This window comes from Danio rerio, chromosome 14 (assembly GCF_052040795.2).
Source record: "Danio rerio strain M-AB ecotype USA chromosome 14, GRCz13ab, whole genome shotgun sequence".
NCBI lineage: Eukaryota > Metazoa > Chordata > Actinopteri > Cypriniformes > Danionidae > Danio > Danio rerio.
Genome location: NC_141034.1, coordinates 49708459 through 49721620, shown reverse-complemented (window position 1 = coordinate 49721620; position 13162 = coordinate 49708459). Strand labels below are relative to the sequence as shown.

At 36.0% G+C, this 13162-nt stretch overlaps 1 protein-coding gene across 2 annotated transcripts in view; it reads right to left on the bottom strand.

Annotated features, from left to right (window-relative positions):
• Positions 1-12893, bottom strand: part of map1lc3cl (microtubule-associated protein 1 light chain 3 gamma, like) — a 32708-nt gene extending 19815 nt beyond the window's left edge. For both annotated transcript variants that reach the window (XM_087282106.1, XM_087282107.1), the window contains exons 1-3: positions 12761-12893; positions 3180-3235; positions 2981-3087 (exon numbers count right to left, since the gene is read on the bottom strand). In XM_087282106.1, the coding sequence (XP_087138232.1) occupies positions 2981-3087; positions 3180-3235; positions 12761-12818 (221 nt within the window). In that variant the 5' untranslated portion in view covers positions 12819-12893. The remainder of the gene's footprint in view (positions 1-2980; positions 3088-3179; positions 3236-12760) is intronic.
• Positions 12894-13162: the final 269 nt, after the last annotated feature.

Sequence of the window (13162 nt, the reverse complement as noted above, 5' to 3'; positions counted from 1 at the left end):
GTTTTCACCTTTAATGGACAGGACAATAGAGAGTATTGACTGGAAAGCATAGGGAGCAGAGAGAGGGGAAGGATCGGCGTAGGACCTCGAGGCAGGAATCGAACTCGGGTCGCCGTAAGCACCAGAGTGCATGTGTCGACTCACTGACCACTACACTATTGGTGCTAACAAAATTGTCACTTTCTGATAAAATGGCAACAAAGCAAAAAAAGTTTACATTTTAGTTTAGGTCACAGTTTACGGTTTTAACAAACCTTTAACTAACCATTTATTAATAGTTAGTAAAGTAGAAGTTGGGTTTAGGATTTGGGAGGGATTAGGGATGTACAACAAGATTATTAAATATAATTTTTTAGCATGTTCATTAGTAGCTATAAAATATAACTACTAGGGATGTAACGGTATTATAAATACCGTCATACCACAATACCGATTTTTTTCAATATTACCGTAGTCGCATGACTCGGTAAAACTATAGGTCTTCTGAGAAAATTTGCTCAGGCGAATGCAGCTAACGGGAGGTAGCGGAAACTACAATTCCCATCAGCCCAGGCGTGGCCATCATCCTTTGCGGTCTGTTGTCGCTACAGATCCAGTAATGCGGAAATGAAGTGTGCTTCTAGTAGCGGGGATGAAAAAGAGCTGGAAATGATCCAAACCTAAAGCGGGTTTTAAATCGGATGTGTGGAGGCATTTCGGTTTTCGGGGGGTTGAGCGTGCATACTCAAGAGCGGTGTTGTCACGCGCCTACTGAAGGGCGGGACTGAGGGTGTGTCGCGTCGCGGGGGCACTTTTGATCATTTTGGATGGGCACTTTCTATCCAAGACTAAAAAGGGCATGTGCACTGCACAGGTTGAGCCCTATGTGTGCGCGTGCCTGCAAGTTGGGGAACATGACTAATAACAGTCATGGGGACTGCAGAAACACAGCACACTGTTCAGATTGATGCAGACATTGACTTGTACCGCAAAGAGACCTCTATGTCACTCATGGCTTGTCCTCTCAAGTGGGGGAAAGACAATGCACAACGTTACCCACTGCTGTCAACCTTGGCCAAGTCATATCTCTGTCCCAGAATCCTCAGTCCCAAATGAGAGGGTTTTTTTCTGTTGCAGGGGACATTGTAAATACCCAGAGATACCAGCTTTTACCAGATTATAGTTATATGATAATTTTCTTTAAAACCCATCTCTATCTAAGTGAGTGAGTGAGTGATTAAATGTTGAATGTGATGAGTTTTCAACAATACTACATTGAAACTTTATTTTTTTACATGATTTAATAATTTTTTGTTATTAAAATTGAAAAATTGAAGTTCTTGTTTCAAAGCTTACAGATAGATGACTAATTTGTATGTCATTGACACTTTTGGCACTTTTTTGGAGTATTTTCATTAGTTTTGTTTTTCCTGTAAATGATTCAATAAATACCGTACCGTGCCAATCATACCGAAGTATTACCGTACCGTGAAATTCTGACACCTTTACATCCCTAATAACTACTAATGAACATGCTAAAAAAGTTGACTTAACTCAAAATTGTAAGGCAACTTCCGCAGACCTTTTTTGAGTTGACTCAAATCGAGTCAAGTGTTGTACTTGGATTGAAACTCAAGAAAGCTCTGCAGCAAGTTGACTTACAATTTTAAGTTGAGTCAACTTGTTTTTTTTACAGTGCAGTTAATAGACCCTTTCACACAGTGATACGAGTAAATATCCGAAAAATTTCTGAAAAGACTTTACCGGTAAATTTAAAAAAGCCTTGTTCACACAGAAGAGGACGTTGCGGAATTTTTAAGGAAAAGAGCGTTCACACATCCATTTTAGAGTACTGGTAAATTTTGACATCATCAACCAGAAATGAGCTCTAAACGGCTGTGCTTGTATTTGTAAACATTTGACTACATTACAAACTCAGTGGATGGATCAGTATTGTGAACAACTTTGATGAAAACATATGGAGGAACACTTTCACATGTCGAGATGTTCATAATATGTGTGTGTGCTGGCGCTCGCCCGCTGCTTTATGTGCATATGCGTCAGAGCTTGAAGGTAAACAAACAGCAGCTTATTATAAGCATTTTAGCGATAATTATATACACAGTTGGCATTAGGAAGGAGCATAGAAATGTTATCTGACTAAAATCTAGCAGCTAAATGTGGAAAATATTCACAGGCTTTTATTTTCATAAAGCATGCGGATGTGAATGCATCTGAGTGTTCTGATTGGCTAAATTAGACGTCTCACGTCAGTGCTTTCTAATCGTGAACGCGCTCTTTCCGGCAATCTTCCTTCTGCGTTCACACAGCGCAGCATTCCGGCAAATTACCGGTAATGTTACAAGTTCTCTTATTCGGAACGAATTTACCGGTATTTTCAAAAAGGGCCTGTTCACACAGACAGACCTTTCCAGAAAAGTGCTGGTAAATTGCCAGAAAGGTCTGTATGTGTGAAAGCTGCTAATATCTTAATAATAGGCAGTGATTAATAGAATTGTGACCGAATCTAAAGCGCTACTGAAAAAATTTATTTCTTTTTTGCCATAATATTTTTTTATTTTCCTTTTTAGTTCGTACACATTGAAATACAACACTTTACATACATTTTTTTTAACAACAACAACTTTGCTGTATTTACAAATTATTCAAAATAAAAGGATATGTAGTATAAAAACCAAACAAAACATAAAAAAATTAAATTTTCCTTTTTTAGTTAAAGGTAATGCATTCAAAAGTGACTATAATAATCATACTGAGTAAACAAGGTCAATACAGAACTGTGAGACTGGAACTGCACTGTCAAAATGGAATTTTTGTGCATTAGGAGACGCCACTGGTGGCCTATTATCTTATATACTCAATTATTTGCAGTTGCCTATAATAATAGGTGGATGGAAACGAGGCTAATTCCCTGCTGCGTAATGACAAGACAAAAAAACTGTGGTCTTTTATAATGGAGAGAGAAGGAGAGTTTACACACCTGAGCAGACTGACGAACTGTCCTAATGTCAGCTCATTTGGGACTAGAAATTTGGATTTGTCCAATAGGGGAAGCTTCTTCTCTCGAAGGTATCGCTCCACTATTACCTGCAACACAAAAACATATGATTTATGCACTTAAAAAATAATGGTAAAATCTTTGTAAAAATAGTTTTGATATATTAAAAAAGGCATCTTACCGGTAATTTGTTGGGGAACTTAGAGCGAATAGTGCACACTTCATCCTTTCTTGTTGCTGCATCGGAAGAACAAATACATTTTACTCAGAATGCATTTTTTTGTTGTTGTTGTTGTTGAAATTAACATAAATTAACTACAGTAAATTAAATATTAATTAATAAATTCAAACTTCCTCCTTATTTTGTTGTTGTTGTTCTAAGAAAAGTAAAATCTTTTTCATTGAAAGCAAAAGGAACAGCTCCCCTGGAAGACCTTTATTAGTGTTTTTCTGACAATATAACATGTCTCTTCTTTTTTTAAATAATATAAAACAATGCAGACCTTTCCTTTTTGGTGCACTGAGAAAAAAAAACTATTTTTAATTTATTTTTCTAAGATTACAACAGCTATTCTTTGAGATTAATCTTAAATACTGCAGCCTCACTGTAAAAAATATAGAAATAATCAATTAGTCCTGACGGCCGCAACACATCTCTGGGAAAAACATAATTTTATAAGTTACATAATCTGTTTTAAGTCAGTTTAACAAAAGTTTGGGGTCAGTAGGATTTTTAAATGATTTAAAATAAGCTTCTCCCGCTCACCAAGGCTGCATTTATTTCATAAAAAATACAGTAATAATTGTACAATAGTGAAATTCTATTGCACTATTAAATAACTGCTCATAAACTGTTTATTTTTTAATTGAATAATTTATTCTAGTAATTTTAAAGATGAATTTTCAGCTTCATTACACCAGTCTTTAGAGTCAAATAATGCTTCAGAAATCACTCTAATATTAATTATTACTGTTACTTATCATTCTTTCATTTTATTTTCGGCTCAGTCCCTTTATTTATCAGGGGTCACCACAGCGGAATGAACCACTAATTTATCCAGCATATGTTTTACACAGTGGATGCCCTTCCGGCAGCAACCAATTACTGGGAATCACCCAAACAATCTTCCATTCACATACATTACAGCCAATTTAGTTCATTCAATTCACCTATAGCGCATGTGTTTGGACTGTGGGGGAAATCGGAGCAGAGGAAACCCACGCCAACACAGGAAGAACATGCAAACTCCCCACAGAAATATCAGTTGGCCCAGCCAGGACTCGAAGCAGCAACCTTCTTGCTGTGAGGAGACAGTGCTAACCACTGAGCCACCGTTCAGCCCTTTTGTTAACTCTTTTTTTTTTGTAGAATAATATAAAACAGTGCAGACTTTAACTTTTCTTTTTGGTGCATTGAAGAATTTTTTTTCTGAGATTACAACAACTATTCTTTGAGATTAATCTCAAATACTGCAGTCTTATTTTTCTTTTCTGCATTTAAAAAACAAACATACATTTAAAAATATATATATATTATGGAAGAGTGAAGACTCCATCCATTCTTGTTGCTGCAGTTATTTTGACTGTGGCAAGTAAAACTCAAAGACTGTGCAAAAAAAAATCCTTAATTAATGTACAACAATAAAAAGCGTATAAGAAGGTAAGTAGTTAGCTAAGAAGCCGAAAAGTAACAATAAATATTTATTCAATTACCTTCATAGTCCCTTTATTTATCAGAAGTTGCCACAGCGGAATGAACCGCCAATTTCTCCAGCATATGTTTTACACAGCGGATGCCCTTCCAGCTGTGTAAGAATTGAAATATTGCAAATATTCTGATATCTTTGACAATTCAAAACATGAGCTGAAAACAGAGACTGGTGACTTCACAACTCAGCAAGGGGAATGCGGGAAAAACCAGTTCCTGCTGCATTTGCATCTGAGTCTGCTTCATCCCCCCAACTCACACATATGGTCATTTCAATGTTTGAATGTTCTAGAATTAACCAAACTGACTTTAACTATCATGTTTGATATCATTTGAAATGTCTCAGTGCGATTGGTACAATGGTCTCATTCTCTCAGAAATAGACATAATCAGAACAATAAATATATAACTTCAGGCATCTTTTGAACCACTGTGAGGGGCGTGACACTAAGTGTGAATGCCTTTTGTTATACATTCACACCCCCTTCCTTGAGGGAATTCTTGGATTATTTAAGGTAAGGGCTAAGAAAAGCTCAAGGCGATTCTGCCTACCCAGATCAGCCCATAACGTGGAGCTTAGGCTCCACGTTATGTAAAATTTACACGTTATGTAAAAAGTCAGGAATGCATCTTTTAATCTTGGATTTATCTTTGATAATTTGATGTTTTGTATTGATCGTTTATGAATTGACTGATTGAATTGGCATAATACATTTACCTGACTAATAAATTGTTATGTTTTGAACTATTCAAACCTCGTGTTATTATCACTGATAAATGTTGTTGTCCATAGCACTACAAGCCACTGTACAGGTTAGTAACGGACTAAAACATGTTAGACGGAGCAGCGTGGCACGCTAAACAATGTTGTTAGAGATCCGACTAGCAAATTGGCATTATTTCATGTATACTTGGACTGTAAAAGGCCAACTATTTAGAACAACAAAATATTGTTGAAACTACTTTAAATGTGGATATTTAGGCCTTCATCTACAATAGTATAATCCTGCGCGATTATTATTAAAATACTTTGTCTTGATTAAGTAGATAACAGATCCATGGGGACCACATAAAAATCTCCTAAATTGAGTAAGTAGGGTTCTGCCTTTTTAGGAGAGTGGTTAATCGCCTCTGTTTAATGACCAAGACTGACAAGCTTGTATTAAGAGATTGTATACCCGGCCGGTGCAAGACTCGAGATGCTATCGGAATCTGAGTAAATGAAAATAAGGTATAATAACAAATCAAAAGAATATTCAATCATAATCTAAAATAATGTGAAAGGAAACAAAATAATCTTCTCAATGTTTTATAATTGGAGTCAGATAAAACGAGGATAAACATATTAATATTCTAAACCATCTCATACTAAAATTGGAGTCAGATATGAGTTAAGTTTAATATAAATCAACATTGTGCACTGGAAAGACCGAACATGCAGTGAACCTTCATCCACCATTGGATACCGTCATTGGACCAACTGGCTGGACCTTACAAAATGGTGACCCATCTCCGTGATCTCCCAACTCAGGCGAGTTACGTCTTTCCAGCACAAAATGGATTTATATCAACCAAGAGGTTTGGATCTTCTATTCTATCTTCAGCTGCTGTGGTAAGTCAATTCTTCTTGGCCTATTAGAAATGTTGAGGGAAAGCTGGACGCACCCTATATAAACACATTGATAGAATGAGTCGGAAATGCTCAAAAATGTTAGACCGGAATGCGTTATCCGGTGGGGTTGAGAATTAGACAAAACCACTTTGATTATCAGGGACATGATAACAGCAGTATAGAAAAACGCCATCCCTTGCTCTGAAATCTCTTTGTCTGCTAGGCAGCAAGAGTTGAAGCTTAAATTGGAATAACATCATCCAAATTATATTCTGGAACTCAGTGGAGAGTCACAAATTAGATCCTAAAAGTTTGAATCAAAAATATCCATTGTTTTTAAATCTACTGTTTTATAAAAAAGAGAAAAATGGAAAAAAGGAAAACAGGAAAAAATGGTTTAAGATTTAAAAACAATTGTAAACTTTTAAATTGGATTAATAACAACAGTCTGTTTAAAGGCATTTGCATGTGAAAAATAAAGGTGAGCAGAACAGAATGATTTGATTGCAAAAAAGACAAATAAGCTCTAATGAAAACTCTGCTTTTACAAATCAGAAATTTGTCATTTAAATATAATGGTGATAAATTCAAATATGATGCTGATCAACTACACTGTAATCCCGAATAAGTTGACAAAACTCAAAAAAATTTGAGGCAATCAGTTATGTCAATTTTTTTTTAGTTATGAAATTATCTATTTTAAGTTAACAGAAACATTAAGTTTTGAGCTTGTTATGCTCATGCAAGACACTTCAACTAACTTAAAATACCCAAGTTACTCAACTTATACATTTTAATTGCAATTAACTTAATTATTTTAATTTTTCCAAACTTTAAATACTTAGTCACCCAGCTCATACATTTTAATACCAATTAACTTAATTGCTTTAATTTCTTTCAACTTTAAATACTTAAATCACCCAGCTGATAGCATTTTTTAAAGATTACATTTTTTCAAACTCAAAAATAAGAAAAAGTTCTGAATACTCATTAAGGTTAATTAAGATAAACAAATTTTAAGGATTTAAGTTAATAGAGCTCAATTCAATTAATTAGTTACAGCATTAGGGTTTACAGTGTAAAATATCCACTATACTTTAATTTAATCTCAAAACAGACTAAATATAAAAGAAATTCTAAGATTTTAACTTTAAATCAGCCCTTAGACCTCCTGATGGCTCAAACCTTTTCATATTCAAATGTCCTGACAGAGAGCAGAGAAATCTCACCTCAGTGATAATAAGATGCTCAGAATGTGTTTGCTGTATTTGCATAAAACAATAACATTATTCCATTTGGCCACAAGCCTTTGCTGACCCTTTTGTTCTCCATGCAACTTACAAGCAAACACAACCCTGATCACAAGATAAAAGCATTAAGCTAAAATGCACTGTTGTTCTAAAAACACTCTCCAGAGACCAGATATAATTAAATTTTAATATTTACTATTTTAATATAATATAATTACATTAGGAATAAACAATAATGAACATTATGTTATAATCGCCAATCATGGCACTAAAGACCAAGGGTGAAACATTCACCTTGAGGAGGTTTGCTTTCTTTATGCTTAATGAAAACACTGACAGAACTACTATAGCATAACTGATTGTAAACCAATAAAATCCTCGCTGAAAAACACCACCTACAATTAAAATTTGATCAGAGAGTTAAGCTCACCAGAAAAAACATAATGAAAGGGGGATGGATATGATAACATTCAGAGTTACCAAAGTTTTTATGGGTCAAAAGATCTAAGAACCTGTGAGTCACACCATAAAATGACAACCGTTAAGCAGAGAACACCAAAAGGGTGAAATGATTTCTGCCAACAGATCTGACTGTTAATGAGAGCAAAAAATGAACTATGGGTATCGGCCCATTAGATTGTGAACTGAAATTAATGAAAAATCATTGATTGATTCAGAAAAATGTCCCCAGCGGAACTGGAAGATAATGCTCAGAATACAGCAGACTGTATAAACAGGTGTTACACACTCACAATATGCTGAAATCAACAACAGCAGTTCAGATCTGACCAGCAACATCATGTGGCTTCCAGAATTAATATTGCAAGATGATGCATTAACATTAATTCCACATGATTGAATTTGAAACTGATGAAAATTCTAAAAATGGTTCTCTCTGCTTTTGTTCTCATCTTAGGCGGACCAATAACAAAGAACACTCCAGATCCGGTCCACATCAAACAAATACAAATGAGGGCAACAAAAGGTTAGGCCATGACCCGAGGCCAAAAGTCTCCCATCTTGCATCTCAAAGCAAGAACCCCTGTGGTGCTAACACCTCACCTGCAGTGAGTCCTCTGAAAAAAGTCTTTGATCAGTCATCAGAATAACAATTATCCACAGCTGATCTTATCAATGGATTCAGCATTCTAGGAGGCTATGTGATTTCACAAAACATCTTACTTCAACTAAGATGTAAATTATTATATGTTAAATTAAACAGAGACATGAAAGATCTCATAGTTAAAATCTTCCCAAATTGCTTAATAGCAATGGGACTAAAACCTTGGTTACCTAGAGGCGATAAAGAACTTTACTGCATTGTTCCTGCAAAGACCAATAGCAACAGACTCTATTGTCACGAATCCTGGTGGCATTTTTAAATTTGTTTTTATACTATACACATGTTAAACCACATGTCCTGTATGAAAATGGAATTAACTATGTTGAAATTCATGCTTTGATCTCCAAAAGTAGAAAACTCTGCTATCCCCTGTATAGCTGCAGTTTGAACTACAAACAGGAGTATAGAGTGTGATAATTAAATTAACCATGAAAATGCATTTTTACAGGATCCAGCTTTGAACATTGCACCTTAAAATGCTCCGTAAAAGATATTATATGGAATCAATTTGAGCCGGAACACACCTCATGTTCACATTCTTATGCTGGCTCCCTGTTAAACAGGACTAAAATTTTGCAACACAATTATAAAAGTTGATTACCATTGTTCGGAGCATTACACTGACACATAGCCACAGGTAAACCCAGGCACATAGATAACACCTTAGTCTTCAAAGACCCAGGAGTCAAATCTCTTTAGTTAAGATCTTTTGTCCATGTTTATACGAACAAAACACATTAGCCTCACACACATAGAACAGAATAATTAATCTGATGACAGACGAGACAACAAACACCCTCTGACACCCTCTGTCAGCTGAAAAGAAATTACACATTTGCATGGCTTTGACAACAAATTGATGGTATAAAACTTCAATAGAGGCGAACTTGCCAATAAATTCAAGAATAGTTACACTGACTGGTGTGGGGATGGTTGACAAACCAGAGGGCCCCTGGTTTTCCAATCTATCACCAATAACAGGTATAAGTGCTAAAGTGATTAAAATTAAACCGAAGTGAGGACACTTCTAATAATCACTAGGACATTTAAATTTGACAAATACCATCAATTGTGTTCAAGCCCCCCCACACACACATAAACACACACACACACACACACACACACACAAACACACACACACACACACACACACATAAACACACACAAACACACACACACACACACACCACACAACATACACACACAAACACACACATTATTATAGATATACCTTCATAATTATGGTTAAATAATGTGATTACTATCATGTATGACAAATATCTTCACGGTTTTTCATTTTGAAAATGAATGTCATTTATTTGAATGTATTGTCATGATGATATGTTTTATGATGCATACTGCCTGTTATACTGTTTTAATAAGTTGCACTGACCTTTTGATAGCTTTACCTTGAGTAATCCAAACCAAGAATATTTAATATTCTCCCTATCATTATACCCCATCTCAGTGGTGACAAAGACTTATCTGTTTTTGATTGGACCATTTAAACAGATTGAAAGAGACCTGAGACCAGTTGTACGACTCGCACTTGCTGACTTTTATGTTTTGATCATATATTTTATGCTTAACCTCATGACTTTCTCCAATGCAGAATGACACAAGTTCATAACTGTTCAATCGCTGAGCCATCAAGTTGCTGTTTAGGTGTCCGGGAGAAGGCAGTGTATACACACTGTAAACCCCCACATGCCGATGTCTGCATATCTGGAGGTGACCAGATTCATCAGAAGAAGCAGACTATGAGAAGCCCACACGACGTGGACACTTTTGTCAGGGGAAGGACACAGTGGAGGCTATGAAGGCCTATATGGACTGAATGAGCAGTGCATTCGGGTCAGGCTCATCAAAAGAGGTGAAAACGAGCCTGGACCTGTTTAGCTACCTGCTGAACACGACTTACAACTGATAATGCTGCAGAGACTGTCTTGAATTGCCCCTGAACGACCTCAACAAGGATACATAGTGACCCCATGGACACATTTATATCTGACCCACGGGATCAAATGGGGGTTATCTGTAAGAATTGAAATATTGCAAATATTCTGATATCTTTGACAATTCAAAACATGAGCTGAAAACAGAGACTGGTGACTTCACAACTCAGCAAGGGGAATGCGGGAAAAACCAGTTCCTGCTGCATTTGCATCTGAGTCTGCTTCATCCCCCCAACTCACACATATGGTCATTTCAATGTTTGAATGTTCTAGAATTAACCAAACTGACTTTAACTATCATGTTTGATATCATTTGAAATGTCTCAGTGCGATTGGTACAATGGTCTCATTCTCTCAGAAATAGACATAATCAGAACAATAAATATATAACTTCAGGCATCTTTTGAACCACTGTGAGGGGCGTGACACTAAGTGTGAATGCCTTTTGTTATACATTCACACCCCCTTCCTTGAGGGAATTCTTGGATTATTTAAGGTAAGGGCTAAGAAAAGCTCAAGGCGATTCTGCCTACCCAGATCAGCCCATAACGTGGAGCTTAGGCTCCACGTTATGTAAAATTTACACGTTATGTAAAAAGTCAGGAATGCATCTTTTAATCTTGGATTTATCTTTGATAATTTGATGTTTTGTATTGATCGTTTATGAATTGACTGATTGAATTGGCATAATACATTTACCTGACTAATAAATTGTTATGTTTTGAACTATTCAAACCTCGTGTTATTATCACTGATAAATGTTGTTGTCCATAGCACTACAAGCCACTGTACAGGTTAGTAACGGACTAAAACATGTTAGACGGAGCAGCGTGGCACGCTAAACAATGTTGTTAGAGATCCGACTAGCAAATTGGCATTATTTCATGTATACTTGGACTGTAAAAGGCCAACTATTTAGAACAACAAAATATTGTTGAAACTACTTTAAATGTGGATATTTAGGCCTTCATCTACAATAGTATAATCCTGCGCGATTATTATTAAAATACTTTGTCTTGATTAAGTAGATAACAGATCCATGGGGACCACATAAAAATCTCCTAAATTGAGTAAGTAGGGTTCTGCCTTTTTAGGAGAGTGGTTAATCGCCTCTGTTTAATGACCAAGACTGACAAGCTTGTATTAAGAGATTGTATACCCGGCCGGTGCAAGACTCGAGATGCTATCGGAATCTGAGTAAATGAAAATAAGGTATAATAACAAATCAAAAGAATATTCAATCATAATCTAAAATAATGTGAAAGGAAACAAAATAATCTTCTCAATGTTTTATAATTGGAGTCAGATAAAACGAGGATAAACATATTAATATTCTAAACCATCTCATACTAAAATTGGAGTCAGATATGAGTTAAGTTTAATATAAATCAACATTGTGCACTGGAAAGACCGAACATGCAGTGAACCTTCATCCACCATTGGATACCGTCATTGGACCAACTGGCTGGACCTTACAGCTGCAACCCAGTACTGTGAAACACTCATACACTCCGGCATTCACACACATAAAGTACACTACAGACAATTTAGTTTATTCAATTCACCTATAGTGCATGTCTTTAGACTGTGGAGGAAACCTACACGAACACAGCAAGAACATGCAAACCCCAAACAGAAACGCCAACTGAGCCAGCTGGGTCTTGAACCAGTGACCTTCTTGCTGTGAGGCGACAGTGCAAACCGCTAAGCCCCCATACCGCAGTAACAATAATATCTTCAGCCAAATATTTTATTCAAAAATAAATAAAATAAATACACAAAAACAAGAATAGCTATTCATTAAAACTTTTATATATTATTTTTGAGATTTTTGAAATTTAATAAATATTTTTTTAAAATAAAATCTAATATTGTTTGTTGAAAGAAATATTTTTTTTACTAATTATAATAATTTCATACATATTAAAGCAACACAATGCAATGACAACAAAAAGATGTTAATTAGTAATAATAAGCCTAATAGTGTACAAATAAAAACACCAAGGAGGAAGTCGAATATCACATTTACATTATATAACGACCATGTGGCGTTTTAATTAATGTGATAAAATAAACAATGATCGCTTACTAAAAGATTTAAAGTCATGACCTACCCAGGCACTTCCTTTGCTTGAAAGGCATTACTTCCATGGATTTCTCGTAGGGAGGCATTTTTTTCGTGAGTGTGTCTTGAGTCCTGATTCTGAAGAGGCTGAGCCCGGCGGGTGAAGGTTGTCTCAAATGCCTGCCTTCAGCTCGCGAAACCCGGCCTTTATACCGCCTGCGTGTGTGAAGGCGGAGGTGTGAAAAGATGAGAAGTTCTCGCTTAATTAAAGACCTTGCGACGATATTAGGATGTTAGGCGTTATATAAGCTCTTCAGAGCCTCTCGGTGATCATTAATGAAGCTGTTGTCGTACAGGAACATAACATTAAGCGTTATTTTCTAACGGGAGTGTCACTGACAGCAGCTTAATTAGGAGTCGCTGCTTCAGTTTGTGTAAAAGCCACCGACGT